Source organism: Mus caroli, chromosome 4 (genome assembly GCF_900094665.2).
Source record: "Mus caroli chromosome 4, CAROLI_EIJ_v1.1, whole genome shotgun sequence".
Classification (NCBI taxonomy): domain Eukaryota; kingdom Metazoa; phylum Chordata; class Mammalia; order Rodentia; family Muridae; genus Mus; species Mus caroli.
In genome coordinates this window covers 138389813-138408657 of record NC_034573.1, presented here as the reverse complement: position 1 = coordinate 138408657, position 18845 = coordinate 138389813, and the positions used below count along the sequence as shown (strand labels likewise).

Below are 18845 nucleotides of genomic sequence, written 5' to 3'. Positions count from 1 at the left end.
AATAACAATTTACAAAATGATGAACAGAAAGCCAGTCATACACATACATGCTTTTAAAATTCTGATGTCATTTATTGGCACAAAATTTACTCAGATACAACGTGGTGTCTAGATGTGGCTTTACTTTATACTTTGTGTATTTAGTTGGATATTTTCTTTGCTTATAACTCACAACCTGCTCTAGTGTGTCCCTCTGTGATCAGCATTTGTGTTCTGAGTCCCTGCTGCAAATACAGCATACCCTCCCTCACTGAACACAGTAGGGCCAGTGTGGCCCCGCATGGAGATCCTTGGCACACCTGCTCATGCCCGGTGGCCAGGCATCAGAACAAATGTCCTCCTGGAAGGGCAGGTCTTGTGAGTTTCAGCATCATGGGGTCAGGCGGAAGACAGACTCTCTTAGCCATGTTGGCCCATCCTGCAAATGTCGCCACTGCATCCAGGGACGGGTGAGGTAACAGGATGGTGGAGTGCCGACCTCTGTGTCCTTGCTGTTGGAGCCCCTGGTTGAGAGGACCAACTGGATTATTCTGTCAGCAATGTTTATGATGAGTTTTCTTGTAAGTTAAGTCAAAACCCGTATTTCTCAGTTACCCATCTTCTGTTCTCCCAAAATTCCAAGGCCTGGCTTCTGAAGGATTACTGTGTTTCACTGTCCTGGGAACTGAATCAAGCCTTGTGTTTCTGACAGTGTCTTTTCAACAGCAGCTAGGAGGTTGGCAGAAGCCAACTTTGAATATACAGTAGTTCTTTTCATATACATTTCAAAATATTTAACAAGTCCAACTGTCTGTCCATGGTTTTAGTCCACTGGAAGCACAGACAAGGTACTAAAGCCTGGGAGGAGACGACGTGGTTTTCCAGGCCTCAGTTACCAGAAGGGACACCTAGGAAGGTGACAGAAAGGGAATGGTCAGTCAGAGCTCGTCCAAGCTTTCCCCAAGTACAGAGAGCAGGTCTGAGCCCCGTGGGATTCAGTCAATATCACTAGTCAAGGGCTAACGGGCCTGAGCGCCCAGAGATTTCTCTGCTCCTTCTCTCAAATTCCTGCCCAGACTCTCGATTACAGGATTACCAATCTTTTTCTTCACTTTTTCTCTCTAGTCATTGCTCTGACTCTTCCTGTGCTGCCCTACATCTCTGGAGTGACAACAAAAATCTAGAGCCACCACAGAAAGTCATGCACCTGCCCATTCTAAACTGTAGCTCCGAAGCAGCTGTGACTTCCAGATACAGATCACAGCTCTCAGTTTCCCGTTAGACAAGGAGCATTCTCAGATATTTTTGAGACATGGTTTCACCACTATAGCCTTGGCTGTACTGAAACTTAAAGAGTTTTGCCTGCTTCTGCATCCCCAGTGCTGGGGAGTAAGGGCATGTGCCACCATGCCTGGCCAATGAGGCTTCTCTGCAAGGCTCACTCACCAGCCGATGTAGCACTGGCAGAGGTTCTCATGAGATGTTGCTTGCTTGATAAGCAGCTCCACTTGGGTTGGAACATCCAAAGTGTCATCATGAGAGAAATCCCGACCTAGGAAGCAGAAAGACTGTCATCTGCACTTGGCAACAACACAGCCCATGTCTGCAGTGAGAAATTCACCTCTGTGTCATCTGCAGGCACACTGATCTCTTAATATAGACCCAGTTCAAAGAAGTGGCTAATAGGGCTGTTCCAAAATCAGATTTGAGGAGTGAACAAGGTCATTTAGCTTGAACCCCACACATTTTCATCAGTGTTTCTACTGGACAGTTAAGATCTTGTCCCCACACAGACTCAGCAGCCTAACTAGCCAATAGAGCTTCTTTGATAATATGCTTTTTTTTTTAATCTTTTTTTTAAAATTAGGTATTTATTTCATTTACATTTCCAATGCTATTCCAAAAGTCCCACACACGCTCCCCCACCCATGCTTTTTTTTTAAGCCAAATTCATTTACTGTTGGTAATCAATAGCCCAGACTCCCAAATATCTAAACTTTGACTAAAGATAATGCACAGTATGACTATGCATTTCTATTTGATTATTTTTTAAATTATTTGATTTATTTAGTCCCCCCTCTCAGAGTCCTCTGCATGTCATTCTTGCTCAGGGGCCTTGCTAATCCTCTCTGTATTATTCCAACATTAGTATATGTGCTACCGAAGCAAGAACAGTTTTGTTTTATGTTTTAGAGATTTTTAAATTTTATGTGCCTCAGTGTTTTGCCCATATGTGCACCATGTTTGTGCTCTTGGAGGTCAGAACATGGAGTCAGATGCCCTGGAATTGGAGTTACTGATAGGCATGAACCATATATGGATGCTGGGAACCAAACCTGGACCACAAGGATAACGCCTGCTTTTCACCACAGAGCCACCTTTGCAGGCCCATCCCGCCTCTTTTTCTTTTCTCTGAGATGGGGGAGTGGGTCTTGAGAGAGATTTCATGTAGTACCATCTGGCCTGAGGAGGCAGCTGTGCCTGCCCATCTGATGATTTTTGAGTATTCCTAGAACTCACTGTTATGACCCAGCCAGCTGCTTTGTTCTACTACTGGGATTGCAGGCATGAGCCACCACGCCTAGCTGGCAAAGCACCTTTCTACTACCTCAATGACTGTGTAAATCTTCCAGATCTCCATACATACTAGGGTTTCTCCACTTGTCCTGGTTTAGTTCTAGCCCTGAGGCTATGCTGGGCGGCTTGCAGACTGGCTTCTTTTCATCAGTCTCCTCTTCTCCCAAACCTAGGCATGTGTTCCTCTCCTCTGACCATCCTGCCTTGTGCTCAGGGTCTAACATTCAAAGTACTGATTATGTAGTCTCAATCTCTCCTTGATTACATCCTTCTCACAGGTTTTTGTCTGTGTGCTTGAGACAGGGTCTCTTTCTCTGCCTACGAAGCCCTGGCTGGAGCTTGCCTTACTTTTGAACACCAAGATTAAAGCTATGAGGCGTCATGGTGGCCTTCTCAGTTTTCTGAACACACTCCTTAGAGACATGGGGTGTGGCTAAGTGAGGGTCCTTCTGTGCCATTGCCTCAGACCCAGGACTCTGCAATCCACAGCTTCTATTTGCTCACTTAGGCCTCTCCTCCCTGCAGAGACTGCTCAAGAGTTCTGCAGCATCTCACCTTTCTTTGCCTCCACCTCATTCTCTTCAACAACTTTAGTCTAGCTATCGGGCTCCACACAGGTCACCAGCGACGTCATCTTTGACCTTCTCATGCCTCGGGTGTCAAAGCCATCTTTGTGGGTTTTTTTTTTAATTATTATTTTTTTATTATGTATTTTCCTCAGTTACATTTCCAATGCTATCCAAAAAGTCCCCAATACNCTCCCCCCCCCCAGTCTCCCACCCACCCACCCCCACCCCTTGGCCCTGGCATTCCCCTGTACTGGGGCATATAAAGTTGGCAAGTCCAATGGACCTCTCTTTCCAGTGATGGCCATCTTTGTGGGTTTTATTTTATTTTATTTTATTTTGTTTTTCAAGACAGGGTTTCTCTGTATAGCCCTGGCTGTCCTGGAACTCACTTTGTAGACCAGGCTGGCCTCGAACTCAGAAATCCGTCTGCCTCTGCCTCCCGAGTGCTGGGATTAAAGGCGTGCGCCACCACGCCCGGCGGGTTTTATTTTTTGCATTGTACTGGGACTATTACCTAGGTTCTGTGTGTAGGCAATAACTTTACCACTGAGCCACAGCCCTAGCCCAGCCTTTGACCTGCCTTCCTCAAGACCTCTTGCATCGAGGTCTTCAATTCATCAGTGGTTGTCTTGTCTGCACATTAAAGCATTTAAACGTCCTCCTCCTGATGCAAGGCCACCCAGCCAGTGCACGTGCTATCACAACACAAAGCAATCATGCCTGGTTCTTCCCCATTGCGCCTACCTGCCTCCGGTGGGTGCCCTGGGCCAATGGCAGCCTGGGATCTTCCTTTACCATCCCTCTCATCAGGGGTTCCAGATCCACTGCTCCCTCTGCCTGACACAGCCTTAACGTCTGCTAGGTAATTCCTTGTGGAGGTCTGGATGACGGTGGTCCCCAGAGGCTCATATATTTGAATACTTGGTCCCTAGCTGATGGAACTATTTGGGAAGGATTATGAGGTGTAGAGTTGCCGGAGGACAGTGTCGCTGGAGCTGGGCTTTGAGGTTTCAAAAGCCTATGTCATTTTCAGTTAGTTTTCTCTGCCTCAGAGTTGTAGATCAAGATGTAAGCTCTCAGCTACTGCTCAGGCACCATACTTGCCTGCTGCTGCTGTGCTCAGCACCATGATGCTTATGGGCTAACCACCTAAAACCATCAGCCCAATAGATGCTCTCTTTTATAAGTGAGCACGTGTCTTATCAATATCTATCTGTCAATCAATCAATCAATCTATCTATCTATCTATCTATCTATCTATCTATCTATCAATATCTATCTTAGCAATAGAAATGTAACTAATACACTCCTTCTTATAAACTTGGGCTCCAGTTGTTTCCTTAGGGAGACTTTTCTGGGCTTTTCAAATTAAATTAAACCCTGTCATCACAAGGCATCACAGCCTCTTCTCTACTTAGTGACAATGTTTCCCCTTTCGAATCTAAGGGAAGCTGGCTGTTTCTACTCGTGCGATTCCTTTATTGAGTAACTTGATTAAGCACCCTGACTACTGACCTGGCTGGCTGATGCCCGAGCCTGGAATCCCATGTTTACTGTGATGTTCATATTCTCTGTTGGGGTTTCTTACCATCATTCGGATGGAGAAGAGTTCAGAGGCTACATAGACGTGAGTGTGGAATGGGGTCTGTGGCTACTTGGCTCCCACTCTCCATGAACTAACCTACCCCACAGGAGAAAGAGGATCCATATGGATTGCCTGCTTCTTTCCAAAGTCATACATGGCTTCCTCTTTGTCCTTCCACTGCATGCCAGTAGCCATAGTAAATCGAAGTGGTCAGGCACCTTCCAGCATCTCACCACGAGGCCAGTAACTTGGCCCTGGAGTTGGCTGGTTATGGAATTCATCCAGATTCCAACAGAGACTCCCTCCCTCATCCCCAGAGCTAATGAGGTCAAGGGATGTCATGTAGTACTAAGGGTCTTCAGCAACAGGAGCCATGGCAGCTGGCTGGCCACCCACTGAGAGGACACTCTCCTCATCAGGCTTCATGTCCCTTTAGCCCCAGACACTCACCAGTGAGCTTATCTCGAACCCTGTTAATAATCTGAATAGCTTTCTTGTTTAAGGCTTCTGGTTTCACCAAACCGTCTCCAACTGGAAGACACAAGAGTAGAAACAGTGAGTTCGAGGCTGCCCTGCTGTTATGAGACTTACCTCTAGTGCTGACCAATCCTGTGCATACATCTCTGTCCTCAGCACACAATGCAAACTTCATGGGCCCCTCCCTCCCAAAGGCAGCTCTGTTACTTGTCTCGTTGATCCCCTTTCTGGCCCACTGTTCACTGTAGCTGCTATCTGTGCAATGAGCGAGTTCCTCAGAGTGTGGACTTACTGAATGAATGGATGGATTCTGGCACAGTGGTCCCTGCTTTCTTATGGGCTGGTTCTCCAAGTTCTACACCGTCCAAAATTTCTAGGGGAAAACAAACAAACAAGACATCTCAATTAGCAGACGATTCAAATAGTCAGGAACCAACAGTTTCTCATTCTTTTTCTCTCGAGAGGTTTCATATATCTGAGGCTCCCCTCGAGTCCCCACACAGGTAAAGATGACTTTATCATTGGTCCTCATGTCTCTACCTCCAAGTGCTGGGATTATAGCCATGGGCCACAACATCTGGCTGTCATTATTTTTAAAAATTATTTCCATTTTAAATGATGTGTATGTGTGTATATGTATGTGGGCATAGCCATGTAAGGTGTTGGGTACCTGAGGCCAAAGCAGTTGGATCTTCCTAAAGCAGGAGTTACAGACAGTTGTGATGTAGGTGCTGGGAATTGAACTCAGATCCTCTGGAAGAACAGCATGTGCTCTTAACTTCTGAGCCATTTCTCCAGTCCTCAAACTGACAGAGATCCATACTTGCCTTTGATGCCCTAGTGCTGGGATTAAAGGTGTGCACCACCACCATCCAGCTCTGTTAATCTTTATTTATTTATTTATTTAAAACAATTATTTATTTTATGTATATGAGTACAGTGTAGCTGTCTTCAGATACACCAGAAGAGAGCATCAGATGGTTGTGAGCCACCATGTGGTTGCTGGGAATTGAACTCAAGACCTATAGAAGAGCAGTCAGTGCTCTTAAGCTCTAGGCCATCTCTCTAGCCCCTATCTGCTATTCTTTTCAAAATAAAAATTATATTTATTTTTAATCTCAGAACTTGGGAGGCAGAGGCAGGTGGATTTCTGAGTTTGAGGGCAGCCTGGCCTACAGAGTGAGTTCCAGGACAGCCAGGACTGCACAGAGAAACCCTGTCTCAAAAAACAAAAAACAAAAAAAACCAAAAAAACAAAAAAGGAAAAAGACCTCCCCCACAAACAATTATATTTATTTATGTGTTGTCTGTGTTGGGGGTAGGTGGGAGGTAGCATGTTTGGGAGGTCAGAGGTCAGAGGTCAGCTTTTAGAAGTTGGTTCTCTTCTTCCACAACGTGTGTCTAGGGGATCAAACTTAGGTGGCTAGGGTTGGCCCTTACCACTGAGCTGCCCTGGGGGTTAGACTTAGGGTTCACTCAGTCTAGGCAAGCACTCTCCAGAGCTCCATCCTAAGCCCTGCCATCACAGAAGCCTAACATAGGGCTGGAGAGGTGGCTCAGTGGCTAGGAGCACTTGTAGCTCTGGTGGCAGCCCTGATTTGATTCCCAGCACTCATGTGGTGCACAAGCATCTGTAGCTCCAGTCCCAGGTGGCCCAGCATGTGCTTCTGGCGTCCACCGGGCATTCATGGACTGCACAGACATACATGCAGGCAAGACACATATAAAATACACATACAAATAAAAAGGTAATAGAAAGCAATTAGTTTCTAATTATGTTAAAATGTATTATCTGTTGCTGTTGTGAACGTCTGGGGGGTGGGGGGAGCGCATGCTGTGGCTCATGTATGCTCAGAGGACAGTCTCATGATCACCTCCTTCCACCTCAGATCACCAGGCTTGAGTGACAAGCATCTTGACAGCCCCCTCCCCCTTTTCTTTCAGACTGGGTTTCATATAATCCAGGCTAGCCTCAAACTTGCTGCATAGGTAAGATGACCTCAGCCACTCTGGGCAAACTAATGGGGCCCCCCATTTCCCTGGGTGTACCCACCTACTGACTGGCTGGCAGAGTAGGAGTCTGTCCTTGTCCGGGACCGCTTATTGCCTTTGGTATTCGCTGGGAGGAGAAAGCACAAAGTAGGAAGCACTTTAGACGGTAACATGGAAGAAACTTGGTTGCAAAGGTATTTTCTTATGATCACAGAAACATAATTTTTTCTTTTCTTTTTTTGTGAGACATGGTTTCTCTGTGTAGCCAACTGTTCTCTGGAACTCACTCTGTAACCAGGATGAACTCACAAGCAACCATCCTGCCTCTGCCTCCCAAGTGTTGGAATTAAAGGCATGTAGCACCACCCACCCAGCTAAAACGTATTTTTTCAAAAGCTGTGATGCTGAATCTGCAACCTGGATGCTCTCCACCACAGGCCTGGCACAGACAGGTCAGTGCCAGTTTACTCAGAGTATCCGAAGCCTCTTGATAGTTAGAATCCTCACTCCAGGGAGTAGAGGGCCAAGCTGCTGTCTCAATCATAACTGTCTGTGCTTCTCACTAAAATACTAGCTTCCTACTTTACAGCCAAACAAACAAAAACCAACAAGGTACAGTTTATCCAAAAAACCATCTTCATTAAACAGCTAAGCTAGAGTGTTTTCTAGCTCATAAATATGTTTGAAATGCCACTCCAGCTCTCAGAACTGCTCTGTAATTGTCGGGGACACATACATACATACACACAAGCATACATACATGCATACATACATATTTAATTTAAATAGCATAGGCTGGCTTGGAACTTAGAGAACCTATCCCACGTATTTGGAGCTTACTGTCCATCAGCCTCCAGTTGAGCAGAGGGTCATAGACAAAGGCTTCCAGCACAGCCATGACACTGTCCTTGTGTTCCCGAAGCACTTCCATCACTGTGTGGCATGTGGTTCTGTAGTTGCCATCCAGACCCGTAACCTGCACAAAGGTCAGAAAACAGCGGCACAAGTCAGTGCAGACCCTGACGCACATGCAGTGCTGACCTTCACAGGTCATTCCTAACACAGTCCTGGGGACCTGCTAGAGAAACCACATGGGCACCTAGGGGAGCTGATGCACCCTAACAAGCATGACTGCCCTCGGAGAAGGGCATCTCTATATTGGCTCCATTTCTAATCAGTGTGTATCCAGGATCCACTCACCTCCATAGCATTGGTCAACATCCTTGTTAGTCTAAATGGAATCTTTTCTGGAAATTTCTCTCTGGTCATAGCGACCTGTAGGGTCATTAAAGGAAAAAGCAAATCCATGGTTAGGTTATATGCTCTAGCTGCGGCCAGGTGAAGGTGGTGGCCTTTCTTGACATTATGTGCTCTTATTTATATCACAGCAAGAAAAGAGTTCCCATCAAATTCAGTGAGAGGACATTTATCACAGGGATTTGAAAGATGGACGTAAGAAAACAAAAACAGAGATGAGAAAAGGGACAAGTGCTCACTGCCTGGCCTTGGCCAGCATGCAGCAGGGGGACAGGAGAGCCCTCTTGGATAGGAGAGCCTATGGAGAGAGGCGACAGGAAGGCCTTTTGTACTTGAACTGCCCAAACTGTCAGGAGGGTTAGCATGTTCACCTCAAAGCAGTCCCCAAAGTCAATGTGCAGGATCTTCCCACTCAGCCGGTCCAGCATCAGATTAGATGGGTGCCTGCAAGACAGGTGAGAGCAGGAGGGTCAGGAAGGCAGTCCTGATGATCAGTGAATCACGAGGGCTCCGGGCCAGGGGCTGGCAAAGGCCCACCCTCAGCTGTGCCCTGCCCCCACATGCCTGTGTTACACAGGGTTTGTGGGAGCTAGCCTTACTCAGTGTTTTCTGCATTGCTGCATGCTGCTTTGGGGCTAAATTGTGGCAGAGGCCACATGACCCACAAAGCCTAAAATATGTATTATCTGCCCTTGCATTTACACTTTTTAGGATCTTGAGTTCCTAGGAAAATAGTTTCTTTCAAGAGTAGCACAGGTCTATCATTCCTACCAAGCTGCTTGAACCTGTGGACTAAGTCTTTCTTAGTCCGTCAGTCTTTAATCAAAGGCATTCTGGTAGAATTTCAGACTACTGCTTTCTAGAGCTCTGTATTTTGTTTTACATTAATGTGTGTGTGTGTGGTGTGTGTGTGTGTGTGTGTATTTACGCATGCGCATGTGTACTCCATGGCTCTTGTTTGGCAGTCAGAGGACAACTGGCAGGAATTGGTTCTCTCCTTCTGTGAGTTCCAGAGATCAAACTCAGGTTGTCAGGCCAGTGATATAAGGTAAAAACACTTTTACCATTGAGGTATCTCACTGGCTGTTTTTTGAGACAGGGTCTCATTGTGTAATCCTGGCTTCATAGAACTCACAGAGATCTGCCTGCCTCTGCTTCCATCTCCTGAGTGCTAGAGTCAAGCAAGGGCTTTTCCTCCACGCATGGCCCACTGTCTTTTAAAGATAATATCTCCTTTGCTGCCGAGGCTCATCTCACAAGCTTAGGCTTGGGACCAATCATCAAAAACAAGGTTTCAGATTCAGGAGATATTCCCACCTCAGCTCTCAAGTGCTGGGACTATAGTATATGTCAGAGAGCCTGGCTAGAGCTTTTATTTTGGAGGTAGGGGGTCAAAAATGATTTTTACACTCAATTGCATGAGACACAATTACAAAAGAAAAGCAGCGGGTATCAGAGAACCATTTTTGTTTACAGTCTTATTAGTCAGTGTCTGAATATTCCTGATTTTTCTTTTTCTTTTTGTTTCTTTTTTGGGGTGGGGCCATAGTACTGAAGATCAAACCTAGGACTACGTATTAGCTACACAGTGCTCTGCCACTGAGCCTCCCCGTATTATCTCTTTGGAGATAATTATCTACTGAACTTAGAAGTGTTTTTTTTTTTTCCTTTTTTAAGATTTATTTATTATTATACATAAGTACACTGCAGCTGTCTTCAGATGTGCCAGAAGAGGGCATCAGATCTCATTATGGGTGGTTGTAAGCCACCATGTGGTTGCTGGGATTTGAACTCAGGACCTTCGGAAGAGCGGTCAAGTGGTCCTATCCACTGAGCCATCTCTCCAGCCCTAGAAGTGTATTTTGTACAATAGAGTTGTGCTTTGGTTGGTTTCCCTGTCATCTTAGCTCAGTGATGATTGGCCACTTTGTTAAGTTACTTTGAGGACCCTTCCTCCCTATTGGAGGTACAGTAATCCTACTTTTCAATAAAACTGTGCTTGTTTGCCCTTCAAAATATAATATATAGTTATTTATTCAATTACATATTGCACTAGAAAACAAAATGAGACCATTCATAATAACTGGAGAAACTCAAAGAAACAAATTAAATTCACTCACCTGTCTCCAAGGCCTAAAATGTATCCAACCATCGACATAACGGCCAGGGAGCGGGTATAGTTGGTTCTTCGGTCAAACCATACCTATGGTACCAGAGCACATGTGACAGCATCCTATAAATCAGCAGTGTCAGCACAGTTATAGCCCAGGTCCGAGGCTCTGAGCGTCTACCAATGACAGTCAGAATGGTAACATAGCAAGGACCCAGACATCATTGTAAACTCTGCCTTCAGATCCACTTTACCAGAACAGAGCGGGGTGTACTTGGATGGATAACTAGTGAGCTCTTCCCTAGGAATGTGAGCCTGTAAGTGAAGATGGCCACCTCAGGGCTCCATGGCAGACTCAAGACAACCCTTCTTCTCAAGTCATTTGGTCATTTAATGTCAATGGCACTGTTTTTGATGCATCAATACAATGGTCCTCAAATTTATGTGGAAGAAAAAAATACAGAAATAGGCCATGTGAGGAGACTTGTATTAATGGCTGGTTTTCAAGACACATACAGACAGCAATTAGATGGCTCTAAAGTGAACTCCATGACGAGACTGAGGCCAGTGTGTGAGCCAAGTGGGGGGGGGGGGCGTGGGGGAGGATGGATATTCTGGTAAACAGAGAGGTAGTGGCTGATCATTAAACACGCTCTGAAAATCATACTTATTTGTGTGTGCAGGTGCACATACCGCAGTGCCCGAGCGGAGGTCAGAGGGCAGCTTGTGTGGGCTGGTTCTCTCCTTCCACCACGTGGGCTCCAGGGATTGACTGCAGCTTGTCAGGCTCGGCAGCGAGTTAATTAACCTGCCAAGGCATCACTCCAGCCCACGTTTATTTATTTGTATGTGTGTGAATGCATGTATGTGTTATGTATGTGTGTGCACCACATACATGCCTAGTGCCTGAGATGGCCAGAAGGATGTTGGATCCCCTGGAATTGGAGCCCCAGGATCTCATACATAGTTGAGGCTGTCCTAAAACTTTACATAGTAAAGGATGGACTTGAATTCATGATGATCTTCCTGCCTCAGCTGGGATTACAGGCAGGAACTACCATTCTCAATTTAATCAGCTTTCAAAAAGCTTTTCATGAAACACAGTGAAAATTCTTCAGTTAACCACAACAAAAAGGAGCATACATCCTGCCGTGTGTGGTGTCTGTGGACATACCTCCGAGCTGGGGCTTTTTAGCCACAGTAGCTTGGCCAGGTCGTCCCCAGCTGTGTTGTTGACAGCATGCTCAAACACCTCTACCTTCTGCATCAAAGTTAGGTGGTCATAGTCAGGAGCCATCTGAATCAGATCAGACAAAACCAGTTAGTGAGAAAGGAGCCTACGATAGGCAGCCCAAATGTAGACCAGGCTAGGGCTAGGCAGAGCTGGGTTCTGATTTCATCAGCAAAGCGAAGACAGAAAGGACATAACATGACAAAGGGAAAAACAACGTGGTTTATTTTTTTAAAACAAGGTCTTATTATGTAGCTTGGCTATCCTGGGACTCAGTTCTGTAGACCAGGCTGGCCTCAAACTCAGAGATCTGTCTTCCTCTGCTTCCTGAGTCTGGGACTAAAGGTGTATGCCACCATACCCAACAACTTAAAAAAAAGTATATATGTATACATATAAACACATATAATTTTATATATGTATACAACGCATATATTATTTATATTACATATATAACTATATGTAATATATATACACACACATATGCACACATATACACATATGTATATATGTAAATATAATGATTTTGTATGCATGGCGAGGTCAGAGGACAATTTCTGGGAGTCAGTTTTCTCCTGTCACTGTGGGCTCTGGGGCATCAGGCCTACATAGCAAGAGCTTTTACCTACTGAGCTTTCTTGCTGGCTCTTCTTTGTTTCTCAGAGGTTATTTGTTTTATGAGTTACTTCATTAAGCCTTCTTCCACAGTGATTTCCTCAGATAGCTTTCTCAGTGGTGCCCCACCAGGCAGGAGTGTGGTGCCCACAGGCTCAAGGGTGTTGGCATGGCGGCAGCACATACCCGCAGCATGATGCGATGCTCGATGTTCAACAGGATCTTCTTCTTCTCTCTGTAGTCCCGGATGAGGGCATGCAGTGTGTCACAGTGGGGCACCCAGCCAATGAGGCCCGAGTTGGTGGACAGAGGGATGACAGCGTATCTCTGGATGCTGGTGGTCACAGGGAAGGAGGGGGTCATTGTACAGTGACCAGCAGGACAGCTTTAATCAGCTTAGGACACACAGTGCCTCTGCTGAGCTCCCAGCTGCAGTATGTGGGCTGAGGGGCCCTCTGTGAAGAAGGCACCCCAGACAGATGCCATGGAAGCCACAGTGGTCCTCAGCTTGCCTCACAAGCTCACTGCCGAGGCAGCAACTACTTATAATGCTAAAGTAACCTCAGTGGAACAGCATCGGCTTAAGAGACAGAGGCGCCACCAGAAGGGTTCCACTGGCCTTAGTCCAGGGGGAAAACACCAAAGGTATAGAATCTAGTCTGAATCTTGAAGAATTCCTGTCTGAAGTTTGTTTTTGCTTCTCTCTCTCTCTCTCTCTCTCTCTCTCTCTCTCCCTCCCTCCCTCCCTGCTACCCCCCCTCTGTTTTTTTTTTTTTTTTCCAGGCTGTCCTGGAACTCACTCTGTAGACCAGGCTGGCCTCAAACTCACAGCGATCCACCTGCCTCTGCCTTCCGTGTGCTGGGATTAAAGGCGTGCATATTTTTGTTTTAAGACAAGATCTTGTGTATAGTGAATCAAGTAGGCCTCAAGCTCTCTCTGTAGCCCAGGCTAGCTTTGAATTCTTGATCCTTCTGCCTCTACATCCCAAGCTACAGGACTGCAGGCATGTGCTACCATACCTGGTCAGTTAGTAACAACACATACTAAAGTTTTTACTTGGACTGCATAGGATGAAATGCCAAGTGTCTTCAGAGTTCAGCTAGGATACACAGTGTTCTGAGTACCTGAGGTTCTTGCGAAGAGAAGTTGGGTCATTGGCTAGGAGTGTGTTCACCAGGCCAAAGAGCTGCATCACTCGTTCATCCTGCCGCAGATCTTCATGGCCTTTCAGGAGGAAAACAAACTCGTGCCCATTGCTGCCTGCGAGAAACGGGGAGCAAAAGAAACAGATCAGAGCCATGCACATTTCTACCCAAGACCATCAACAGTTCCCAAGGGATCCACCCCTTCCCTCATCACACTGTCCCCAGACAAGCACATACACACCCTACAACTGAGGGAAAGAAAAGTTCTGCTCTGATTAAAACAAAACCTGTGTTATGAGGACTGAGAGTTATTATGTGCTGAGACCCTATCTATAGGCTCCTTATTCCATTCTCCTTTCCTGACTCCTACAGGCCACATCCCCTGGAGCCCCAGTGGGGATGCCCAATGGGAGTACCAATAGGGTATTGGAGAACATGAGGAGGTGTTGAGAGAACCTCTGGGTTCTGAGAGGACTGACCAAAGAAAAGAGAGCCATGCATGACGAATTTAAGCTTCTCAGCCACAGGGGAATCAGCCTCTCAGAAGCTCTTTTTATTGTTGCACAAAAGGCACCTTTAGCAAGTCAATTTCTGCATACCAAAACTTCTTATCTGGGACTGGAGAGATGGCTCCCTGGTTAAGAGCACTGACTGCTCTCTCAGAGGTCCTAAGTTCAAATTCCAGCTACCACATCGTAGCCCACAACCATCTGTAATGGAATAAAATGCCCTCTTCTGGTGTGTCTGAAGACAGCTGCAGTGTACTTCCATAAAATAAGTAAATAAATCTTTAAAGAAACAAAACACCTCTTATCCCATCTAGGAGTTGTCTTGAGAGAACAATTCTCACTCATAACTTCTTAGTTTGCTGGGCCTGTCTGGACCAAGTTATTGTGCAAAGACCCCAGGAATCTGTCAAAAGGATAACCCCATAAAACCTCAGATAAAAATTACTGACAAAAGCTTCCTTCTAAGCTTATGCGCCATCACTCCAGATTCACGCCAGACACAACAGTCATGGTAAGATTCTGCTACAGTGAAGGACAGGTCAGGGGATTTGCCCCACAGCTGGCTGGGCAAGAAGGTCTAGGGAGCAGCCTCTCTGCTAGCACTTCATTCTCCTGTGTCTGTGTGTGTGCGTGCGTGTGTGTGTGTGTGTGCGTGCGTGTGTATGTGTGTGTGTTTTCTAGACAGGGTTTCTCTGTGTACCTTGGTTATCTTGGACCTGGCTTTTAGACCAGGCTGGCCTTGAATTCACAGAGGACCATTTGCCTCTGCTTTCAAAGTCTTGCGATTACAGGTATGTACCACCTCTGTCCTGCTAACAGTTCATTCTTTTTTTTTTTTTTTTTTTTNTTGTAGACCAGGCTGGCCTCGAACTCAGAAATCCGCCTGCCTCTGCCTCCCGAGTGCTGGGATTAAAGGCGTGCGCCACCACGCCCGGCTTAACAGTTCATTCTTAAGCTTCTCTTCTTTAAAGAGACAGTCTCATGTAGCCCATTCGGGCCTTGAACTTGTAGTCATCTTCTTGCTTCTGCCTCACGAGTGATGGGATTATAAGTGTGTGCCACCATGCCTGGTTTATATGGCCCTATAGAGCCACCTCAGGGCATTGTACATGAAAGGAAAGCACCTATCAACTGAACAATAGCCATAGCCCCTCCATGTTTTTCATATTATCAAGACCATCATTTGTGAGACCATGACTATCTGACGGTGGTGAGTAATTACAAAGAAACAAGCATTTTAAAAAAGCTTTGTTATTTGTGATTGTGGGTATGTTCAGGCTTGTAGAAGCCAAAGGTTTCTGATCCTCCTGGAGCTGGAGTTACAGACAGCGTGATGTAGATGCAGGGAACAGAACACCTCTCTCTGCAAGAGCAATATGAGTTCTTAGCTACTGAGCCATCTCTCTAGCCTAGAAACAAACAGAAAGAGCGAGGAAGGAAGCTGGGCAGAGGTGGTGCACACCTTTGAACCCAGCACTCTGGCGGCAGAGGCAGGCAGATCTCTGTGAGTTTGAGGTCAGCCTGGTCTACAGAGTGAGTTTCATGACAGCCAGAGCTACACAGTGACACCTTGTCTTAGAAACCAAGCCAAACCAAACTACAAATAAATGAAGCACTAAATAGATACATTTGAGAAAGGACATGAGAGCAGTCTGAGACATGTCTAGGGTTGGTTTGACTGATCAGGCATCTCTCTCACTGTCACTGCTCCATGGGTGTCTCTCTTGAATGTATTCATTCTGTCAAGGAGGAGTAGCTGTGTTCCCAGATAGACACAAGCTCTTATGAGATAGAAAGCCAGGGGTGGCTGGAGAGATGGCTTGGTGGTTAAGAGCACTGACTACTCTTCCAGAGGTCCTGAGTTCAAATTCCACAACCTCATGGTGGCTCACAACCGTCTGTAATGAGATCTGACGCCCTCTTCTGTTGCGTCTGCAGACAGCTACAGATATAATAATAAATAAATCTAGCTGGGCAGTGGTGGCGCACGCACACCTTTAATCCCAGCACTTGGGAGGCAGAGGCAAGTGGATGGATTTCTGAGTTAGAGGCCAGCCTGGTCTACAGAGTGAGTTTCAGGACAGCCAGAGCTACACACAGAAACCCTGTCTGTGTAAAACCAAAATTAGTAAATAAAAAGTAAATAGATTAAAAAAAAAAGAAAGACACTCGGGTGGCAGAGGCAGGCGGATTTCTGAGTTCGAGGCCAGCCTGGTCTACAAAGTGAGTGCCAGGACAGCCAGGGCTACACAGAGAAACCCTGTCTCGAAAAACCAAAAAAAAAAAAAAAAAAGAAAGAAAGCAAGCCAGGGTCTAGATAGACACCTCTTCAGCTAAGAGTGCTTGTAATACTGAGATAACACTGAGATAGCTCAGTGGCTGGTTGTTTTTCCAGAAGACTCAGGCTCAGTTCTCAGCACCCACATGACAGCTCACAAACATTAATAACTCCAGTTCCAAGGAATCCAATACCCTCTTCTGGCCAAAAGGCATGCATGTGGTGGTGCATGACCATATACAGGCACATATCTGCACATACTAAAGGGAGGGCGTGCTTGCTGAGTGATCATGAAGGACCTGAGGCCCCATCCCAGCACCCACATAATAATGTAGGTGTCCTGTAACCCTAGTTCCAAGTGGGGCAGGGACAGGAAGATTGCTGGGACTGGTTGCTTTCAGCCTAGGGGAGAAAAATGAGGGACCCAGAGGCCCATATTCATGGAGGTATCCTGTTTTAAAAAGGAGTTGACATGGAGTGACAAACACTTTGTGACCTTCTACTATCTCTGGCACCTACAATCGCATGTACTTAGAACCAGAAACACACACACACACACACACACACACACCCCACCAGTTTCCCACAGCTGCCAACCACATTGTAAGACACAGCAGGAGGAGATTTACTGTCCTCCCTTTCTCATCCAACAGACATGGGGGAGTGCAGTGGGTGAGATGGCAGCAGGTGAGATGACTGGCAGTCATTTCAGAAGAGAGGAGGCATGCTCCGTTCTTACCCATCAGAGTCAGCTTCCGAGGCCTCTGCTTGGATGTGATGACTTGCAAAGATGGGGCTATGGATTGAATGCGAATGATCGGCTGGTTGGGGTCGTATGTTCCTGGCACAGCCAACTCAAGGTCTCGGCACATCAGAAGTTTGGGGGACACATACTGCAGCTCCAGGGATGTGAGCTGTGAACAGTTAGAAAAGGACTTAGATTTCTGCCACTCCAAAGAAACCGAAATGCAGTTTAACTGACTGTTCTTTCAGTAAATGGCTACAAGCAATGATTTTTCTTTAAGTCTCCAGCAGAAGCGAGTCTGGATGCACAGGTGAACCCAGGATGCCTTGAGAGCCTACCTGGGGTAGCTGCTTTGAGATCCGTCTGAACACGTGATAGTAGAGGTCCCAGGCTTGCGTGAGATCCTTGACGTTCCCTGACTTCATGTACTTTCGACACCATTCTTGTGCCTCCATTAAATCTCGGCCATATGCCTGAGAGGGAAAGCAGAACAAAGTTTCAAGTTACCAAGGTAGCCATGACTGCAGGAGGCTAAATCCCCAGCAGTCTACACTAGTTCTGAGGGTGCCCGAGGTGTGGGTACCAGGAGGGAATGCGCTCCCAGGGCATGAGGATGGCCTACCCTAAAGAGATGCAGGAGAGGTAAGGTCCCCTGGGGGAATCCTGCAGTGAAAATCTCAATACGTTTCAGGAGTGAGCGAGGGCGTGGTAGGGCAGTGCCTGTCTGGTATGTGTGAGGACCTGGGTTTGATCCCTCTAGCATGTTATGAACGTGAACATAATTTAAGTGGCTAGAGAGGTAGTTCAGTGGTTAAGTACAATGGCTGTTCTTCCAGGTCTTGAGTTCAGTTCCCAGCACCAAATGCAGCTCAAAAAATATATAACTGCACTTTCATGGGATCTGATGTCCTATTCTGGTTTGCATAGATGCAGACAAAACACCCATATACATACGATAAATAAATAAATAAATCTCTTTTTTTTAGACACCAATAAGTTTATTTAAAAATAGGGGGGTTGGAGCTGGTGAGATGGCTCAGCGGTTAAGAGCACTGACTGCTTGTCCAGAAGTCCTGAGTTTAATTCCTAGCAACCACATGGTGGCTCACAACCATCTGTAATGAGATCTGATGCCCTCTTCTGGTGTGTCTGAGGACAGCTACAGTGTACTCATATACATAAAATAAACCAATTTTTAAAAAAAATTGGGTTGCTACAACAATTACATTTCTAAAAAAAAAATATGGAGTGTGTCACGAATCTGCACATCATCCCTGTGCGGGGCCGAGCTAATTTCTCTGTAGTGTTCCGATTTAGTGTATGTGCTGCTGAAGCCAGCACAGCAGTTACATTTCTATTTTGTTTTGTTTTGCTTTATTTTTCTGGGCATGAGTTCTAGGTCTATGCTGGCCTTGCATTTGTGATTCTCCTGCACAGAGCACTAAGATGATAGTTTTCTGTGCTGTGACTTCTACTGGGTACCACTTTTAAGGACAGTAGAAAGGTGGAGGGAAAGCAGTCTGGGGAGGTAGGGTAATGTCCTGTCACTCTGATCTCATACCTGATTAAAGGATGTTTCCTTCAGAGTCTGGGGACCCCGTTCCATCATAGCATGCAGGGGCTCCAGCACCTCAAACATGCCTTTCACGTTCCGCTCCCCAAAGTACAAGCGAGATGCCTCTTCCAGGCCTTCATGCCACATCTCATGCCAGAGGATGGCTACCCGAATCAGCTCTTCACTCACCTGGAATTAAGGGAGAAAGAAAGATACACTA

The 18845-nt window shown here is 46.1% G+C and overlaps 1 protein-coding gene and 2 non-coding genes across 3 annotated transcripts in view; all 3 read right to left on the bottom strand.

Moving 5' to 3' along the window:
* Positions 1 to 47: 47 nt before the first annotated feature.
* Mtor (mechanistic target of rapamycin kinase) overlaps positions 48 to 18845 on the bottom strand; it is a 111088-nt gene continuing 92290 nt past the window's right edge. The window contains exons 44-58 of the mRNA XM_021160177.2: positions 18632 to 18814; positions 17409 to 17543; positions 17065 to 17239; positions 13518 to 13653; positions 12579 to 12726; positions 11721 to 11843; positions 10557 to 10639; positions 8808 to 8880; positions 8380 to 8454; positions 8020 to 8155; positions 7241 to 7306; positions 5480 to 5560; positions 5161 to 5241; positions 1426 to 1531; positions 48 to 887 (exon numbers count right to left, since the gene is read on the bottom strand). Of these exons, the coding sequence (XP_021015836.1) occupies positions 872 to 887; positions 1426 to 1531; positions 5161 to 5241; positions 5480 to 5560; positions 7241 to 7306; positions 8020 to 8155; positions 8380 to 8454; positions 8808 to 8880; positions 10557 to 10639; positions 11721 to 11843; positions 12579 to 12726; positions 13518 to 13653; positions 17065 to 17239; positions 17409 to 17543; positions 18632 to 18814 (1617 nt within the window). The 3' untranslated portion in view covers positions 48 to 871. The remainder of the gene's footprint in view (positions 888 to 1425; positions 1532 to 5160; positions 5242 to 5479; positions 5561 to 7240; positions 7307 to 8019; positions 8156 to 8379; positions 8455 to 8807; positions 8881 to 10556; positions 10640 to 11720; positions 11844 to 12578; positions 12727 to 13517; positions 13654 to 17064; positions 17240 to 17408; positions 17544 to 18631; positions 18815 to 18845) is intronic.
* Positions 2041 to 2152, bottom strand: LOC115030918. Its single transcript, XR_003836518.1, has one exon. It is a non-coding gene; the product is annotated as a U6 spliceosomal RNA (small nuclear RNA).
* LOC115030930 lies at positions 18308 to 18411 on the bottom strand. Its single transcript, XR_003836529.1, has one exon. It is a non-coding gene; the product is annotated as a U6 spliceosomal RNA (small nuclear RNA).